Here is a 20,494-nt window from a genome sequence, read left to right as displayed (position 1 = left end):
TCCCTTTAAGTAAGCCAACAAACTGATAAGGAGTAGAGAGCAGCTTAATAAGCGGATAAGAAAACAGATTTATTTAATAAGATGTATCACAAAGTTTCTTATATTCACCTGTCCTATTCATTTATGGAAAGTTATTTTACAATTGGAAATGTCCTGTTTTTCTTCTGTTCTCAGTGACAGCAAATCATCTTCATCTTATCTCAGCGTCCTGTCTTGTGAGTCATTGACTTGTAATATATGCATGAAAAGCTAAGACCCATTAAAGCCTAACTGTGGTAACCAAAACCCACAGCAACGTAACGTCACTAATATTACCCAGAACTATAATGTAAAGCAGTCTATGGGAACGTTCCCCGTGCAAATTCTTACAAAGGAAGTGACTAATCCGTTTGCTGTCTCCTCCAGGATAGTATCTAAAGTGACATGGAATAAGGAGACCCTTGCCCTGTATATTAAACACTTATATGTCCCAGCTGTTATATATGACATTCAGTGCACTCACCCTCCAGACTGTCCTCATGGTTTAGATTGAGGTTCTCATAGGAGTCATAACGGACAAGTGGATCAGTGATGTCGTAATCCACCGTAACGCTCGGGTCCTTGCGGAAAACCTCTCGCCCTTTAATGTGGGAGATGGAGAGACAAAGGATTGAGTAAGATTGAAGGCAGACAAATAGCTGAGTGTTTGTGTAGGTGGAGGGCAGATGTGTTTAGCAGAGCAAATTGGTTGATTATGTAGAAATATTGGGGACTTCCACTGTGTATATGTGTCTGATGATGTCATCTGTACAGGAAGGACATGTGCGTAGATGTGGCTAACATGTCTAGAACCAAGGCAAACAAGGAAACACCAATGTAGACAGGCTCTATGACTCAGACGTGTCCTCACCTTTAACTTTGTCTGATCCAGAAGAAAATATAAATTCCACGGCTGCATCATCTGGGAATCTGTCATCTGGGAGAAGAAATGAGAATTACTAAAAACATGGGAAAAAGGCAAGAAATGGCAATAAACTCAGGGATATGTCATGCTATGGAGAAGATCAGCCCAGAGCTATGAGACACTCCCAAGACTGTTAAACAAACAACCCCCCATATCTCAGCTTTCTTATGTCTTGTGAGTGTGACATGGGAGAGAGTATTAACGGAAGTCACAGATGAAGTATACGGTATAGTAGACAGACTTTTATATTCTTAAAGAGCAGCTGTCACCAGGTCTGAAAACCCCAATGACGTTATGATAGGTGCTTTCACCCTGAGTAGTTTGGCGTTTGTTTCATCCAAATCCGTTCACCTATTCCATAGATATAAGCCTTTTTAGGACATATTAGTCAAGAGGGCGGTTACAATGTATGACATATAGAAGACCCCACCCACAGAGAAACCACAACATAGTGTTACTGACCATTTGGCTAGCAGACCCTAATGTGTATCAACACTAAAGGGCTTATATCTTTGGAACAGCAGAACAGATTTTAGATAAACAAAACACCAAAATGCTCAGGGTGACAGTGTCTGTCAGATTGGGCTTTTCAGATCCTCTTTAAACTATGAAACATAACTCTCTATATGATGTTACAAAACTTAGGCGGATCTGTAAATCCGGTTCACATCCTGCAGGGCCCACCTGTCACCGAACCACATCCTCCCATTGGCAGCGCTCCGCATTTAGTTTTAAGCATATCCTTTTGTAAATACAGTAACAACAGGATTACACAAATGGCCAATCGTTTATTTCTTTCTTGATCTCACATTTTTTTGGCCTCACACTTATATACTTTGCTCAGTATTTTAATCAGGAGTGGATCCAAAACACAGAAGAGGCGCAAATCTACCCATTATAGTTTTTCTCAGTTCCATGCTTGGTATTGGCTTACATACAATGATAAACAGTAAAATACTGACAGAACTACGCAAGTGTTAATGAAGTCATATGGAACAGCTCAGCAGAGGACTCACACAACAGGAAATATACAGTGTGAAAAATGAAGTCCCATAGCAGCCCCAATAGGGAGGACTGGTAACAGTCCTGATATAAAGTCAGTTCCTATGTTACTCCTCCTGAATATTTACGACTATTCTCCTTGTAAAAGAGGTGTGTCCTGCCAGACTGGACAATGTTACAGTGTGTAGCCCCTCCCCCAAGTGGTGACACCTAGTTGTCAATTCATTAATTTCTTGGAGGAACAACTGAGGAACAACACAACACAGTTCTAACAAAAGATGTACCAGAAATATTTACTAATAGAAGTCAGGAGCGGAGAGGTCCTCTATAAACAAGAGGATCAAACCTATTTTTCCTGAAAGGACCAGGTGATGAACTGTGTAAGGAGCCATCATTGAGTTCTTTAATCATAGTTGTTAAGTAGAATTTGGAACCCCAAAGACCTCACCCTGAAGCCATAAGGTTCTGTGGAGCCCACTTCTGGAAACACTTTTTAAAGAGGACCTTTCACCACCTCTGACCAGTCATGCCCTTTGCATCACTTAATGGCACAGTTGGAATTTTTTCTCTAGCCATCACCATTCCCGAGCAATAAGTGCAGTTAGTTTTGGCGTCTGATATGCTATTTAGTCTCTGTACTGTCAGGAGGGCGGTGTTAGGAAGGAGCAAACAACGGGTGTGATTCTGAGCTCTGACACTGGCTGCCTCTGAATGGAGATCTGAATCACACCCCCTACCTGATCTCACCCTTCTGACATTACAGAGCTTACATAGCACGTCAGGTATCAAAACTACCTGGTCTGTTACTCTGGAATGGTGGGGCTAGAGAGAATATTCTAATTGCGCTGAAATCAGTGGAAATGGAGTTAGTGGAGGTGATGAAATCTCCTCTTTAAGTGATAATACACAGCTTTATCAATGTACGTAGGATGCTATGTGCCACTTCTCACCCGTGCAGGCGCTGTCCAGCTGGTCTTTACTGAAGCAGAGATGAGTGTTGTGAATTGTACATGTATGGAACTGGAGTCTGAACAGGACTTCCCTCTCGTGAGGCTTGCTGCGCTTGTGATAGCATTTCACCTGTGACAAATGAATACAATTTTTATGAATGATTTCCATGTGAATAGGCGAGAATTGTTAAAGCTCTGCGTACACTGGGGCAGACTTATTAAGCCCCTAAGTCTGCAAAGTGGCTTTAAAAATTCTCAAACCTGTGCTGCTACAGAAGTTGTGTGTATGACATGCCCATCTTGGTGTTAACGCTACTTTATAAACATCTATAAAATGACAAACTGAATACATACCATGATATCACCTTTAAGAAGCAAGGCTGGCTCCAAGCTAATACACAGCTGGTGTTTCTTATTAGCGCCATCCCCTTGACTTGAGCTAGAGACAAGAGACAGTATGAGTTAGTCGCGCTGGTATTGTACATTGCAGGGCGCTGAGATACAGAAATAAAACTCACTAAATTCCTGAGGTGTAGACAAGCTGCATGGACTGATAGATCTTCAGGAAAGGGCAAAATCCTAGGACAGAGAAACAATAAGACAATATGACTGGAAGAAGGATTTATACTAGCCAGTCTTGGCATGGACAGGAATGTGCTGGACTGATACAGCGAAAAGGAATTACCATGACACAAGTGAAATAACACTGGTTTATTGCTGCAGGTGGGAAACATATGGCAAGTTACTCTCTGCATATAGATGTGCTGCAGGAATACAATATGGATGAAGGTGGGTTCAAACAAGGTGGCTCAGTGGGCAAAGCGAGTGACGATCCCAATGGGTACAGACATCTGACGGTCATGTCTGCTCTTTGACCAGTGCTAACTAGAGGGGCGAGATTAGAAAAAAAAAGGGTCTATTTTTGCCTTAGAAACAGTGCAATTGTCCAAGTGCTGTGTCCGGTATTACAGCTCAACCCCATTGAAGGGAATAGAGAGCAAGTGCAGCATCAGACACAGCCCATACGATGACCTTTTTCCTAATCTTCTTTATTAGCAAACTTTATCGTTTTATCAGATTTTCTGTATAGTAACCAAATGACACTATTGCCTTAGTCACCCTCTGCAGGCATGTGCCATATACCGCCGATGCCCATGATTGACTGCAGCGGTTACGGGCTGTATACAGGCAGGTAATACGATGCAGCCAAGATGACCTCATTGCTGCTGCAGCGGGGAGGGCCAAAAGTCTGATTCTGGAATCAGCAGGGGAGAAGACCAGAACACATTGCTTCTTCTCTTGTTTTATAGTAATCCGCAGCACTGGGCCCATTATTAAATAACTTGGATAACTCTTAAGATTGATACATTTCTGATGTAATGACTTGATATTAACCCAATCTAAGGCCATAGAATAACTGTATTCTGCTTCTTGCTGCCCACAAACATCTGGAGATGATAATGTCTATATTATCTATGCATAGCCATTATAATGATCAAGGATTAGCTGGAAATTAATGGCGTGAATCGCTGTTTATAGGAAATCCTCAACGCGGGGACAAAGTCGAGGCCGGTTTTCCGTGCAGTTTTATGCCCTTACTTCCTACAGAGAATCGGAAAATTAGTTTCTCCAATACCAGTCTAGCAAAGATGGGTGGACATGTGGGGCACAGCCCCTTTTTGCGCCAAAGATATACCACATTGTTCCTTCTGTGCTCTGCTCGACACCTTTTATGAAAGTGGGCAAAGCATGGCAGAGAGCAAGAAGGGCCGTGGTGGGGACAACTAAGCTTGACAAATTTACTACACACCAAAAAGTGGAGGTGAGTTTTACCCTAAGCCAGCCACTTGGCGATACATTCCAGTTACTGTTTCCATGATGTCTTATTGGAAAGCGATATCACGTTATTCTTGATGGATCTCTTTAATTTCAACAGGATCGGCCAACAGTCATGTATATGGGATAAGCCCATCCACCCACAATGTCTCCAGTTGGGTCACATAGGGATCAGGGGTTTTGTTTTTTACCTATTCAACCCTTTCTTCCCTCCATCAAAGATAAGTGGCATCAGAAATATCTGGCAGGTGCTTTCCTTCCTTACTTCTTCGAAATACATGACTACACGGCCAAGCAAAATAACCTGCTGGTGAGTTGTGGAGGATATCTGAAGTAAAATAACTAGTCATGGAGCAAGTATGGTTCCAAGCGTGTGCACAGCCATGAATAGCAAACACTCATATAAATAAAAGGTCAAAAAATGAGGTTAAATGGCAAATCAAGCCACCACAATGAAATGAGAAAAGAAGTGCCGGCTGTGTTGTATGAGAGACTAACACTAAGCAGATGTCTGACATATGCGTGAAGATGACTGGTATGTACAGACCACAAGGGAAGTGCAGTGACTCAGGTCTGGAAACCTGCGCTCTCATCCTATATCCTAGCTGTATGGAAACAAGCATTCACTCCATATGCTTTGACTACATTTGGCACGCAAATATTCATTTAGGGTTTTGTTTTTCCAAACTAATTTTGGATGCTAGAAAATATTAAATTCCACATGGCAATGAGCGGTGGGAGTCTATGTCTGGCACGGCACCCAATGGCCAAGGTGGAGTTTTTAATACAGTTGATGCTAACTCTATGGATCTGGGAAGCAGATGTCAAGGGAAGGCAAGACTTATGAGAAACATATGTGTTGAAGACAAATGTATAATGAGCACCATGTAAGCAGAAATTAATAGTGGAACAATTACAGAGAAGTTCAGCGCTGCATGCCGAGAAGACCGGGTTTCTCAATACTCCAGCCATGAAAACATGAAGTCGCCTCCCTGAGCAAGCTGACAGATACAGAAGAGGAAAAAACAAAGACAATATCATGGAAAGAAGCTGCCTGCTTCCTAATACATAGTAATGTTATAGAGCAGGGCGCTGAGGTCACACGTTGCGGAAAAGCAGCTTTTTTTATGCAGATTTTGCGTTCTTTGTGCCAAATCTAGAATGTCTTCAAAAGGAATGGGAAATATAAAGGAAATTCCTAAATTCCTCCCTTCTGCTAAATCCACTGGTGACTTTGGCTAAAAAAAAAAAAAAAAAAAAGCTTTTCCACAACATGTGGCTTCAGCCTAGAGAGGTATACCCATCTTGGATATCTGTGGCATCACCACAAAACATACACAGTCCAGTCATATTAATGTGACCACCGCCTACTTTTGACGTCAACGTTAAATAACCAATGGCAGAAGGCATGTGTCATCAGTCATCTGGGTGCACTCACTCATTGTGGAAGGCACGATGGATCAGTACAAGTATGCATCTATCCTCGCAGACCATGTTCACCCCTACATGCGAATTGTTTTTCCTCAGGATGATGGCATCTACCAGCAGGACAATGCGACGTGTCATAAAGCCCGCAGTGTACGTGCGTGGTTCGAGGAACACCAGGATGAGTTTTCCATACTCCCTTGGCCAGCCAATTCCCCAGATTTGAACCCAATTGAGAATCTGTGGGACCACCTTCATCAGGTTGTTCGTGCCATGGATGCTCAACCGCGTAACCTAGCGCAGCTGGCCACAGCACTGGAGTCGGCATGGCTCAACATCTCACCAGTGAATATCATCACAACATTGCCTCTCTTCCTGCATGTCTTGCAGTGGTCCGCTCTGCGAAAGGTGGTTATTCTGGATTTTGACAGGTGGTCATAATAATGTGACTGGTATGTGTATAATAAAAGCGGGTTCCACCTATGTCAAGCATGGGATTCTCCCAAAGCTCCATCCTGCATAGCGAGGTGAAATTTTTCTTTTGCCTATTTTATGTGTTATAATACTTGCAAACAAACAAGAAAGGAAGGAATCCAATGTGTGCTTCTAACCAATCCAATGAGCATGCAGCCAGTGTTTCACACAATTCACTAATCCCATGTATTGCCACCAATCTCTCACAGTAGGTTTACCATTTTCTGATCAAGAGCACTAAGACCGGCCACTTTCTTCCTAATCCCTCCACATGCATGCTCAGCACTGCAGTGAGAGTATGTGTTCTTACTGAAGAAGGGAAGGAGTTGCTGCCATATCTTGGCTCATCATCTTTGAGCACAATAGGCTTGGCCATATTGAAATCTGGAGGTCATACACATTAGTAGATGGTCAATTCTGCTGAAATTCGGTGGGTTTAACCCATATTAATCTAATATGTCTGACCAACTTAAGGCTTTGGGAGGACAACTGATACTGCTTGGGCATCACTTCTGGCAGTAAAAGCCGCTTACAATGCTGTTGGTTTCCTGCACTATTGTATTGGTTCTCCCGTCGATGACAGTAGCAAAGATTGTGCAGCATGCTGTAATTTTGGACAGCAGTTTGGTCACCTGGTACCTAAAGTTCCCTAAAAAGCCATCCTATTAATATTATAAAGGTGAAAGTTTGTGAGTTTGGATGTTTGTGGGTTTGTGTGTTTGGATGTTTGTTCCTCAATCACAGCCAAACGGCTGAATGGATTTTGGGGAAATTTCACACACACACACATATTGCCCAGGAAAAGGTAATAGGCTCTTTTAAATGTGAGTCACTCACCCCAAATCGCCACCGTGACCCTCCAAAGAACCCTCCGGCACAGCTGTAGCAGCTGGCATTCTGCCAGCGCTGGTCTCTGCACGCACCTCCTATTGGTGCATGGCAGGCTGTGGGCGGGCTCTGGAGCCAGGGCTGCGGCACCATAGGTTGGGGGCTGAAGGTGGGCATGCCGATTCAGCAGGGACACAGTAAGCAAGATGGCAGTAGCCCACATGGTCCCGGCGCCGCAGCTATCCCAGGCCACCTACACACTTCGTGGACAGCTAAGGAGGAGGCTGCTGCACCCGACACACTACATAACAGGTCAGTGCAGCAGGTACAGGGGGTTGGGTGTCCTGGGGGGGGTGTCCCTAGGTTGATCTTCCCAGGGATCAACCACATTCCCCAGCTTCATGTCCTCCCCCCTACATTGGCCCCAGTGTAGTTGGACTCACCTTGCCACGCTCCCCCGCCACTGTCTCCGCTCGCTCACTGCACATAGGTGTCGGGCGGCTGGCTGCGTATGGCAGGTAGACTGCAATAGTGGCACCGGTATTTGCAATGCACTGCAGAATACCGGCGCCTCTAATGCAGTCTACCTGCCTAGGCTGCAATAGAAGCGAAAGACTGACAGGCCAGGGAGGCAGCGCAAGGCTTACGGCTGTCATAGCAACCTGGCGCTGGCCCCGCTCTGCCTAATATACACTCACCGGCCACTTTATTAGGTACACCTGTCCAACTGCTCGTTAACACTTAATTTCTAATCAGCCAATCACATGGTGGCAACTCAGTGCATTTAGGCATGTAGACATGGTCAAGACAATCTCCTGCAGTTCAAACCGAGCATCAGTATGGGGAAGAAAGGTGATTTGAGTGCCTTTGAACGTGGCATGGTTGTTGGTGCCAGAAGGGCTGGTCTGAGTATTTCAGAAACTGCTGATCTACTGGGATTTTCACGCACAACCATCTCTAGGGTTTACAGAGAATGGTCCGAAAAAGAAAAAACATCCAGTGAGCGGCAGTTCTGTGGGCGGAAATGCGTTGTTGATGCCAGAGGTCAGAGGAGAATGGCCAGACTGGTTCGAGCTGATAGAAAGGCAACAGTGACTCAAATAGCCACCCGTTACAACCAAGGTAGCCAGAAGAGTATCTCTGAACGCACAGTACGTCGAACTTTGAGGCAGATGGGCTACAGCAGCAGAAGACCACACCGGGTGCCACTCCTTTCAGCTAAGAACAGGAAACTGAGGCTACAATTTGCACAAGCTCATCGAAATTGGACAATTGAAGATTGGAAAAACGTTGCCTGGTCTGACGAGTCTCGATTTCTGCTGCGACATTCGGATGGTAGGGTCAGAATTTGGCGTCAACAACATGAAAGCATGGATCCATCCTGCCTTGTATCAACGGTTCAGGCTGGTGGTGGTGGTGTCATGGTGTGGGGAATATTTTCTTGGCACTCTTTGGGCCCCTTGGTACCAATTGAGCATCGTTGCAACGCCAAAGCCTACCTGAGTATTGTTGCTGACCATGTCCATCCCTTTATGACCACAATGTACCCAACATCTGATGGCTACTTTCAGCAGGATAATGCACCATGTCATAAAGCTGGAATCATCTCAGACTGGTTTCTTGAACATGACAATGAGTTCACTGTACTCCAATGGCCTCCACAGTCACCAGATCTCAATCCAATAGAGCATCTTTGGGATGTGGTGGAACGGGAGATTCGCATCATGGATGTGCAGCCGACAAATCTGCGGCAACTGTGTGATGCCATCATGTCAATATGGACCAAAATCTCTGAGGAATGCTTCCAGCACCTTGTTGAATCTATGCCACGAAGAATTGAGGCAGTTCTGAAGGCAAAAGAGGGTCCAACCCGTTACTAGCATGGTGTACCTAATAAAGTGGCCGGTGAGTGTATGTCACACGCAGCCAGCTGCCTGACAACTATGTGCAGGGAGCGAGCGGAGAGAGCGGCGGGGGAGCGTGGCAAGGTGAGTCCAACTACACTGGGGTTGATGTGGGGGGGGAACATGAGATGGGGGGACAAGAAACTGGGAGCAGAGATGGGGGTACAAGAAACTGGCGGCAGAGATGGGGGGACAAGAAACTGGGGGCAGAGATGGGGGGACAAGAAACTGGCGGCAGAGATGGCGGGACAAGAAACTGGCGGCAGATGAAGGGGGGGACATGAAACTGGGGCAGAGGTGGGGGGGACAAGAAACTGGGGGAAGAGATGGGGGGACAAGAAACTGGGGGCAGAGATGGGGGGACAAGAAACTGGCGGCAGATGAAGGGGGGGACATGAAACTGGGGCAGAGATGGGGGGGGACAAGAAACTGGGGGAAGAGATGGGGACAAGAAACTGGAGGCAGAGATGGGGGGGACAAGAAACTGGGGGCAGAGATGGGGGGACAAGAAACTGGGGGCAGAGATGGGGGGACAAGAAATATAAGCGGTTCAGCGCCACCGCCAATCCACAGACGAAGTCGCGGGTAACTTCTAGTTTACTATAGAAATACATGGAATAACTATGTTAGGTATCATATTACTAGCATGACATATATTTACATTTAATATTCCATGGAAGAGTGGAAATATATTCTGAGGTCATGAACAGAGAATCTCTAATGCCTTGGTTAAAAAATATATTCTATGTCGAACAATGTGGGGAATAACAGGAGATCCCTTATTACGGTATGTATGATATGCTTGATATTATACTATGATATGCTACTTACAATTGTGGACATGTAGACCGGATATTATACTATGATACGCTACTTACAATTGTGGACATGTAGACCTACCTTCATCATTCTGCAGCGCTGGGATAACTGGTAGTAGAACACACTGCAATGATAGCATGTCACTGCTGATCTTTATGTTCCCTGACAATAATCCTCCAAAATAATTGATATACCTGCACAATAAAAGGATGATAATAATGTAAAGTATTCAATATAGTTACCTATAAAGACTGATATAATTAAAGGGTTTTTCTGGGTAACATACATTGATGATCTTTCCCAATGATAGGTCACCAATATCAGATCTGCGGGATCCTTTTCCCCTTGTATAGGAGCTGAGCTGCAGTTACTCAGCATGGCCACCCCATGGAGAACAGAGCAATCTGCTTCCTACATTGGGCTCCACTCACCCAACAGAGGCCATAGTGTCTTCTTATATCAGGATACACTTTTTTATTTAATGAAAAATTGCATCAAACTGCATTACAGCCTTCTGGCTCAAATCTTCCAGAAGCGTGAACATTGTGCGCACAGCGCCTTAGTGTACCAGATAAATTCCATTTATAGGATAAATAACAATTATACGCAATTTCAACATAAAAAAGTAATATGAGCGAGAGAAAAAGACATGACTGTTATAAGCCAGACACTCTCTACAACAGTAATAAGATATCCTACGATGAGTCCACAAACTAACAGGAGAGTGAAAATTTGAGGACTCTGACATTAGTCAATTTACATAGGGAGGCTATTATCTCAATTATAGTCCTAACCGATGGAATTTTTTCCATGTGTCGTAACAGATTGAGGATTTGCTTTAACAGTCTCTCGAGAAAGTACAAGGACAGCAATATACATAAATTATATGTCTAAAGAGTGAAACAATTTTCCATGGGAAAAATTCATTCCAGCCCCTGCAGGTGTGCCGTGTTATAATATATCCATGACATAAGTGATAAGTGTCTGATCACTGGGGACTGAGACACTCATGGCCAGTGGGGTTCTCTCTACTGGGACCTCCACTGGTCATGGGAACGGGGGTCCAGTGTCCACTGTCTGAATGGGGCGGCAGTCGTGCACGTTTAGTGTTGCTCCAGTTAGGCCTGGTTCACATCTGCGTTCGGTATTCCATTTAGGACCCCTGAACGGAATCTCAAACGCATTGAGAAGCGGTGAGCAATAAAAGCGCACGGAACCCATAGACTAATATACGGTACGTGTGTTTTCTGTGCGGTGTTCGCACGAGTCATGCGGAAAAGAAAGTAGTTCATGAAGTAGTTTTCTCTCCACATGTTCCATGCAAACACCGCACGGAAAACACACGGACCCCATTATAGTCTATGGAGTTCATTTGCTTTCATAACCTCACTGCTTGTCAATGCGTTTGGTATTCTGTTTGAGGGGTCCCCATCCTGACTACCCCAACCAAATACCGAACGCAGATGTGAGCCAGACCTTAGTCTCTTGGCTATCTTTGTCGGGTCCTAAAGACTTTCAATGGAGCGGCATTGTCATAAGTTGGTGATGTGTGGGTCAATGTATCATTGAATCATAAGAACTATGAGACGTGAGCCTCATCAAAGTTAGAAAACTTTTTTTTGTAATATACAAGTTATCTTTGGGTCAAAAAGGCTTGATATTCCCACCCCTGTACATGGGATCAGATGGAAAAAACAGAGCTATTTGACTATACATATTAACATAATAAATGAGGTTGGATGAAGACACAGTCCATCAAGACTGACCTATAACCCTACAGTGTCGATCCAGAGGAAGAAAAAAAAAAACTCCAAGGTTGATGTCAATCCAACCTACACAGTGTTGATCCAGAAGAAGACTAAAAACCCCATGAGGCTGATGTCAATTGTCCCATGTCTAGGGAAAAAAATTCCCAATTCCAAATCTGGCAATAAAAACCCTGGATATGGGGTATCAGTTTGTTTTTTCTTTAGACTTCACCTTTGAGGGCACAGCTAGTAGATGAGATTAATACTACGTCATCTGACTTTACTAGAACTTTCCTTGTCATTCCCGTAAGGAAACAAGACTTATTCTGCCAATCTCTAGGACAGGAAACAAGTTCAGTGAAAAGCATTCTGCAGCTTCTGATAACAGGACACAGGGCAAGTGAATATTTCTCTTCTAGAACAGGAAAAGCTCCTGATTTCCCAACTACATGGTAGGAAAACATTGTTGAAGTGTTTTGGCATTGTATGTGAGTCCGGAATAATACTTTGGTTCTTGGCATTACCAGTTTTGCTGCACTGACCTGCGTTGGGATGGATGAAGCGATGAAGAGACCTTATCTTCACAGAACTTTCTCATGGCCAAAGTGCTGAGTGCCTGATCCACACTGCAAACAGGGAGCGGAAACAATGCGTGTGACTGACAGCGAAGGGAAGAAGGGTGCGATAGGACGAAGCACGAAATGTGGAAATAATTCATATAGTAAATGGCAGAAAGGATACAAACTGCAACATCATGGAAATAATATATGCTACTTGAACATGAAAGACAATCCATGAGGTTAAGAAATTGTTCGTTTACTTGGCATCTGGTGATTTTGCTGACGCTATGTACAACCTATATCCTTCAGCCGCTGGCAAGGCATTTTGGAAATGCTATAGCTGAGGAACAACAGTTGCCAACCACTGGTTTACAGCATGCAATAGAGCTTCGATATATAAAACCTGTCTGAGACAACCACCCAAAATTGCATTGAAAAGTGATCTTCTAGATGGGTGGTCTTCTCCAAGAAATTAGCCAGTATATACAGGACTGTGCAACCATTTTAGACAGGTATGGAAAAAATGTAAGAATGCTTTCAAAAGCAGATGCGTTAATAGTTGTCAATTAAAAAAATGCAAAGTGAATGAACAAAAGAGACATCTAAATCCTATCAATGTCTGGTGTGACCACTCTTTTTTTTCCATTAGTTCTTCTCGGTACACTTGCAGACAGTTTTTGAAGGATCTCAGCGGGAGGTTGTTCCCAACAGCTTGGAGAAGTAAGAACATATGTGTGGATATAGGCTTGTTCCAATCCTTCTGTCTCTTCATGTAATCCCATGATTAGGCGTCTGACCTGGCGGGACCTGCTCTCGTTTTTTGCACTTGAGAAAGGGCCAGTGTAAGGCCCGAAACGCGTCGTGTTATATGCTGTATTTTTAACTACCCAATAAACCCTATGTGATTGGACCCTGGTTTACCATCTTCCTAAACATACTAGTGTGCGCGGCTCTCCCTCAACGGACCTTTGGTCCCCTTTTTCCTCTTCATGTAATCCCAGACAGACTGGATGAGGTTGAGATGAGGGCTCCGCAGGGGCCGTACCATCACTTCCAGGACTCCTCCTCCAAAGGGAAGTCACAGGAAATATTGATGGGCTTTAGATCTCTCTTTTGGGCTGCGTTCACATGGTGCATTTTGGGTGACCCCAGCCGTATTCATTCACTTTATTAATTGAAATAAATAAACTATTAACACTTCCATTTTTTAAAGCATTCTTACGTTGCTGTATTTGTTCCATACCTGCCTAACGGTTTTGCACACTACTGTATATTATATGGTACTGAAATAAAGGTTCTTCTCCAAACAGTTGAGGTTTCATTGTATATTGATTCATCGAAACTAGCCTTTAGAAATGAGTGCAAATGAGTTTTTCCATAAAACAGAACATTACAGGACTGGTATGTATATTATTCTGCAGGGTGACTAGGATGTGTATGATAGTACAGAGTGTTCTTAGCCGGCATATGACTCCCTTATAACGATGATGAGCCTGACAATGAGAGGCCATTCATTTCTATGCTGATGACGTGAAATAACTTGGTAACATGTCAGATTAATTTCATTTACAATGGCAACGATTATAGTTAACGCAAAACAGTTACTACTTGTTTCACTTGTGTTTATAACTAACAAATTAAAATGTGTAAAATCACATGAAAATAACCCTAAGGACATGTTCACACAACAGATTTTAGATGTGTGTGTGTTTTAGTGCCTATTCCATACCAAAAGAGTGTATTCGCCTCACGATTTTTCCCCATCCAGATCAGATCACCAACAATCAGCAAAGTATAGAGGGTAATGAAATGTACCCTTGGGTGGTGCCCTCACTTCAATATAGTATTTGACACACTGATGTCCTTTCCCTGTTAATACACCCCCGTCCATTCAAGTGAGCAGGAAATTTTAGTTACAATTGAAATTAACCAGAGACTACCTTGCAGACACCTTGCTATAGTGCATATAGGATGCGATTACCACTCCGGTCTTCCCTTGGTTTCCCTGGCAAAAGAAAGAAATGGACATTACCAAATCATGGTGACAGATTGTACAGTAAAGTGACCTACATATTGGTCCAGAATCAACAACATCTGCATAATCCAAGTCTATACCTTGCAGTGCAAGACAACCACATGTTGGGGATCACTGTTGAGCCAGGCCTCTATGGCTTTACAAATGGAGCATATCACATCGAGAGGTGGTGCATGGCAATCTGGCCAGAAAAACTCCTGAACCTAAGAGACCATAAAGAGAGAAATTTATATTACATGTCTAACTTATAGCATTATATATATATATATATATATATATATATATATATATATATATATATATATGGTGTGAAAAAAACTGATGGGTCCGATTACCACTATCCATAGAATAGGGTATAAAAAGAGAGACGTAGTAGACAGTGTCAGGTCATCACTGGTACAATGCGCCATCTACTACTGGGGGGGCACAGGGTTGGTGAAGGTGAAAGCAATAAAGGTAATACAAGACAAGAAGTGCTATGTCAGGGGAAGGCGCAGAAGCCAAGGTCACAGACAAGGTCGGCTGGTCAACCACAATGAGCTGATTTGGCATAAACCCAAAATAAAGCAATTACTACCAGGTTCACAGGCACATTGTACTCACATAGCTGCTCACATATTTCCTGTATAATAACCTATGGATGAATGGGAGTGTGTTTCTGTGGTGGTGTGGTATGTGCGAGTGGGAGGACGCAGTGGTGAGGCTGGGGGATTATGGTGGAGGGTGGAGGACTGGTGGGATAGGGAAAACGCACAAGAAGAATAATATAATGAGTAATACTAATGAAAAATAAATATAATGGGGCAGATTTATGAACAGTGCCTGAGGCTGGGGACATGTTGGGCGAGTACACTGCTGAATTTCCTTTATGGAAAGCCTAAAAATCACTGTGGAGAACCACCCAAAATTGTGTGACTTCTGTGCTGGGCAATATAGACAGTTATTAGATGAGATCTCATTTATCTAAACTGTTTAATAGTAAGACTGTGTATGCTGATCAATCAGAGCTCACCTTTTATTTCTTAAACTACCCTGTAAAAATTAAAACTGCGCTTTGATTGGTTGTTATGGACAGGGCTGCTTTAACCATAAGGCAAACTGTGTATCCACACCAGGTCCTATGGCAGTACAAGCCCCCTCTGTTAATCCAGGTCAAGCGGGACAGTCCTGCATTTTGGGCGCTGTCCCATTGTTCGGTGCAGCAGCAAGCGATCTCAACTCAATCTGCTTCCTTGGGAGGCAGATAATGTTGAATACAATGGTGGAGCGTGCAGCTATCAGCTCCATGCTCCACCATTCAGACTTCACTTGATGATGCTAGTAACAGGTGAGCGCTGAGTAAAAGAAAGTACTACAGTCAGAGCCTGCATGAAGCACATGGGAGCGGGTCTAGGTGAGTATAACCTTATTTTACTTTTGTTTTTAAATTTGTACATAATATATATATATATATATATATATATATATATATATATATATATAGTACGGGGGGCCCACTTATGAATATTTAAACACTAAAGTATTAAAACAACCCTGGCTATAGATAACAGAGACAATCTTACTTTTATCCCAGTATGGGTAAATATCATTCAAGTAATGTGACAAACTTGCTGCCCCAACATTATAATTCATGGCAAGATACTGTGTAATCCTCCAAAGCCATGCGTCCACTTTACCCAGACTCCCTGCTAATACTTACTTGTATGTAATATATTTACCTTTGGGTTGAGCTTTCGAATGTCATGTCTTTTCCTTGACAGATTAAAAAACTGCAATAAAATATATAAAAATCTATATAAAGAATAGAAAAGTAAAAAACAAGTGATTTTATCTACTTAATCCAATCTACGGGCAATACGAACTTAGTTTCCGTTATAATGTAGTCCACAGCGTATTCATTCTAGTATCAGACTCAGGACTTTGGCTTCAAGAGTTTACTGTATTCAATGAAATATACTTGACATCTTGTAAAAAATTATTCTTACCTCTATGACCCACTGCTTTACCCTCTCCAAGCCTCTATTTAACATATTTTTGCGGGGCCCATTAAGTCATCATAACACATAACCCTGGAAGATAGTCATGACATTGGGGTTTTACAGAAATGCCATGGAGGTGGCATCCGAAACTGAGCCCTGGCCCTGGTGGAGCAGTAGCCACAGCAGTGGAATGAGTCGTTTTCATGGATATATAGTAAACTTTTATTTTCCTACATTGAGCACAGTCAAAGGCTCTCCAAAATTCATTTGACTTTCTTAGAAGCCATTTAATACATTCTTGATCAAATCAAAGGCACTCATCTGTTTCTTGCAAGATTTAGACAAAAATGCCTTCACGGATCATTTGTCTTTGGTGATAACCAATGTTACAACCATTATAATTTGTTAAGAGGTTGTCAGAAGAGATGACTATGGCTTATATCTAATGGTAACCGTAAGGAGAAATACTCTCAAAGCTCTTACCAGATACTTGTCCTCGTGTTTGGATCTCAGCATGCTTGCCACCTCCCGCAGATTGCTTCGATATCTCTGTTCCTCCAATACGACGGGGAAGAAGACACTAATGATACGTTCAGTGATATAGGTCAGGTCCAGGTCATAGCTGCGCTGGATCACTTGGTCCAGGCTAAAACTCCTGCATTAAGAGATAAAATTAATGATAAAACCTGACGCACTTTATTTTTAGAAATATAAAGTCAATCACCCATTGGAGGTCACAGAAAAATGACCCACATGCCCTAATAAATAATAATCCTATATGGCTGAACGTAATATTACAAACAGGGCAGAATACATACACTGGTGTGAATATACTATATGACTAGAAGAGTAATAAGCATCAGCCCTCACCTCGGAAGAGAACTCCTTTGTTTGACATTGATAGATTTAGTGGAACCCTGAAAAGCACAAAAATACAGCAAGTTACTATATCACATGAGCAGGTATAAAAACAGTGAAGTTGTCATCAGGGACATATAATCCACATCTATCTACCCATCTAATTTATTTCATGTATCTCTGTCCATCCATCTCATATATTCTGTCTATCTGTGATTTTTGATTTGCGTTCGTGAACTATGTTACATGAAGTATACCATCACAGCCAGGCCTTCTATTATCACCCCATAGTGTCAGCCCCCTTTCTGTTATGTAGCACCTTCCCCTGTATATTTGGGGCTGTGTCTAATGATGTCGTGACATAATCTGTCACTTGAATACTGCTTTCCAAGAAGTTATGGGATCTCTCAGGAGATTTGCCAAGTCTTTCAGGAGATGTTCCAGAAGGATTGGCAAGTATAATGAACTCCTGGATGCTCATCTTCCTAACTACTAATGGGAAGCCCCCATACACATTACTGTAGGTGGTCCATATCGGCTGATATGTATCTATGGTGTATGACAAGCATAAAGGCCCAAACACAGGACCGATGGCTGAACTTGTTTTCATCTACCCTTTTCCCGTACGTTCCTCCCACATACACATAAGAGATGCATCCCTGTTTACTGAGATGAAAGTGGAAATAATCCGAAAAATGAGTGTTTGCTTGCTTATTTGATTGGGGGCATAGAGATACAGGCTAATGGTTGGGCATGACCGTTCCTAATAACTGTAGTTGCTGATGATCGGTTTGATCACCTTTGTATGAGGCCTTAGGGCTTACATTTTCTTCCTTTATTACCCCTTTCCTTTGGTATTGGGACCTCTTGCCAAATTTCTTATAAATTAAATAGGGCAGAATATAAACTGTGTGGTGGGTTAAAGTCATACTTGCCAACATTTTCGTATGGTGATCAGGGAGAACAATGCACCCTGCACACTGAAATGTTTTGGGTGAAGCTACGTACCATAGGGATAAAATAATTATTTTTATGTCTATGGAAATCAGCACAAAATGGCTTGCTTTTTATCAATGGGCTTCACTATCTGCTGCTGCTAACTGCTGCTCAGCTCAGCCCTGTGCATGTCTGATGATGACACAATGCACTCAGATGTTAAGGAAGCTGGCGTTAAATAGGGCATCTGACGCCAACTTCCTTCACTTTCCGGTGCAGCATGGTATCATCAGCCATAACAGTACAGTTAGTGGGCGCAGCTGAGCAGTAGTTAGCAGCAGCAGATAGTGAAGCCCATTGATGGAAAGCAACACCCTTTTCTGCTCCTTTACATAGGGATAAAATTACGATTTTTACAAGAATGGACCCTGAATAAGAAATACATTATTGTAAACTGTGCTGACAGCTGTACAATGGACTGGGATTAGTTTATATCTCAATGTTGTGGTGACAGACTCCCTTTAATTATTATCATATTGGGCGGCACATAAATTCTGCTCCAGCACACAATAATCCTGTTCCTCATTTCCATAGTGGATTGGTTATACAATTCTCAGCAGCGTCGCCACTCCCCTTGTTCCCTTCTTGTTCAGTACAGGATTGCAAAACTCTAATGAGAAAAGTGGTTTGTGGTGTTTATCCAGGAGCAACAACAGCACAAAAAGCTGCAGAAAACCAGGAGGTCCTGAATAACAACTAGGTACAGGCAGGAAAGAATTCTCTTTAGCATTCAACAATCTCTTTACCATTTATATGACAAGTAAAATCAGATATCAATGGTAGGTTTAACCCTGGACAAAATGCTATGGGCCATATACATAGAAAATAGTGGGGCAAATTTATCAGGCTTTGCATACCAATTCTGGATTATCTATTCTTATACGACCTCATACACCTGACTAAGAGGAGTCTGATATTCTGTTATGGTGGTTCTACATTGCCATATTCCTCTGTTATTCCTCCTGAACAAATGGACAACTGGATGTTACCAACTAGGGGTGTGTGCCTATATAGTCTGATACATTCAGCACTGACTTGGTAGGTACATACCATCAATTGGTAACACCCGGGTCAATTACTGATCAATCTAATAATAAACTTGTAGGAGGAATAACAGAGGGACGGCAAAGCACAGAGTCCTAAGAAAAGTTATTTCATATATAATACAACTATTTAGTAAAATAGACATATCACAGAATCTGACGTGTACCCTTTATATGACTGTATTATAGTCCAGAGGAGTGCTCATAGCTTTACTGATATAAGATTACTGTGCCATACAGTGCTCAATATAAAGAGGATTCCCCAAGAAAGCTCATCACCATCTGAGGGCATTCCATTAGAAATTGGGGACGATTTCAGCTCTGAAGTTTGCAATATTGTGAATGCAGCTCTGGGTTATAAAATAAGCTGAAATTCAGTGTCAGTATACTTTACACAGATACTGAGCTGTACAAAGACGAACACATACTTCAAAGGGTTCACTATTTTAATATCTATTGGTAAATGTTCAGTGGGAGAAGGAATAGGCTGACATATTTCTATATAGTATTGTATAGCATAGTATAGCATGTACATTCATAGGCATCTATGGCAGTAAACATTGGGGCCTGATTTTTCCACCAGACTGATCAGAACTGCTTATGATAGCACCAAAGGGGCTGACAACATGTAAATCTCAGCTTTTAAGATGGCAGAGGGTAGGTTATACCCCCACGCTCAGTGCAGCCGCACCATTTACCCTATTAATGGTGATATAAATAAACAATAATAATAATTAATAAAACAGCTCTACTCATCAGTCTATAATAGTAATGTTGAGGTGGCCAGGTATAGTATATGTACATGTAATCTATACACCTATAGAATAAGGGAAGCTATAGATTCATTATACCGCCGTGTGTCGCTGATTTTTCCTTTCTCGCTCCCCTCCTTCCCATCTTCTCTAAAACTGGCTGTGTCACTCTCTCCTTATTTTCAGCCAAGAAAAACTTCACACAGAAACGCAGCCACGTCCTGCTCATTTCCATCACCCCTTCCTTGCCAGCCCTCCACTTTCCCCTGCATTTATTAACCCCCTCCCTCCTTACCATGTGCTGGATGCATGGGCCCGGAGCCGTCCTTCTCCTCTGCATGA

General features: G+C 42.7%; 2 protein-coding genes across 3 annotated transcripts in view; one reads left to right on the top strand and one right to left on the bottom strand.

The window, feature by feature from the left end:
- The window catches only part of SPRYD3 (SPRY domain containing 3), a 422,505-nt gene that overhangs the window by 53,623 nt on the left and 348,388 nt on the right, over positions 1-20,494 (top strand). The gene's annotated exons all lie outside the window — the stretch shown is intronic.
- The window catches only part of TNS2 (tensin 2), a 119,597-nt gene that overhangs the window by 29,365 nt on the left and 69,738 nt on the right, over positions 1-20,494 (bottom strand). For both annotated transcript variants that reach the window (XM_075265789.1, XM_075265790.1), the window contains exons 5-17: positions 20,448-20,486; positions 17,374-17,420; positions 16,987-17,158; positions 16,243-16,293; positions 14,605-14,727; positions 14,430-14,494; positions 12,472-12,555; positions 10,263-10,375; positions 3,414-3,474; positions 3,250-3,334; positions 2,896-3,025; positions 890-955; positions 503-619 (exon numbers count right to left, since the gene is read on the bottom strand). In XM_075265789.1, the coding sequence (XP_075121890.1) occupies positions 503-619; positions 890-955; positions 2,896-3,025; positions 3,250-3,334; positions 3,414-3,474; positions 10,263-10,375; positions 12,472-12,555; positions 14,430-14,494; positions 14,605-14,727; positions 16,243-16,293; positions 16,987-17,158; positions 17,374-17,420; positions 20,448-20,486 (1,153 nt within the window). The remainder of the gene's footprint in view (positions 1-502; positions 620-889; positions 956-2,895; positions 3,026-3,249; positions 3,335-3,413; positions 3,475-10,262; positions 10,376-12,471; positions 12,556-14,429; positions 14,495-14,604; positions 14,728-16,242; positions 16,294-16,986; positions 17,159-17,373; positions 17,421-20,447; positions 20,487-20,494) is intronic.

Source organism: Leptodactylus fuscus, chromosome 2 (genome assembly GCF_031893055.1).
Source record: "Leptodactylus fuscus isolate aLepFus1 chromosome 2, aLepFus1.hap2, whole genome shotgun sequence".
NCBI classification, from domain to species: domain Eukaryota; kingdom Metazoa; phylum Chordata; class Amphibia; order Anura; family Leptodactylidae; genus Leptodactylus; species Leptodactylus fuscus.
The sequence above is the reverse complement of the archived record's forward strand: the minus strand, read 5'-3'. Positions and strand labels throughout refer to the sequence as shown.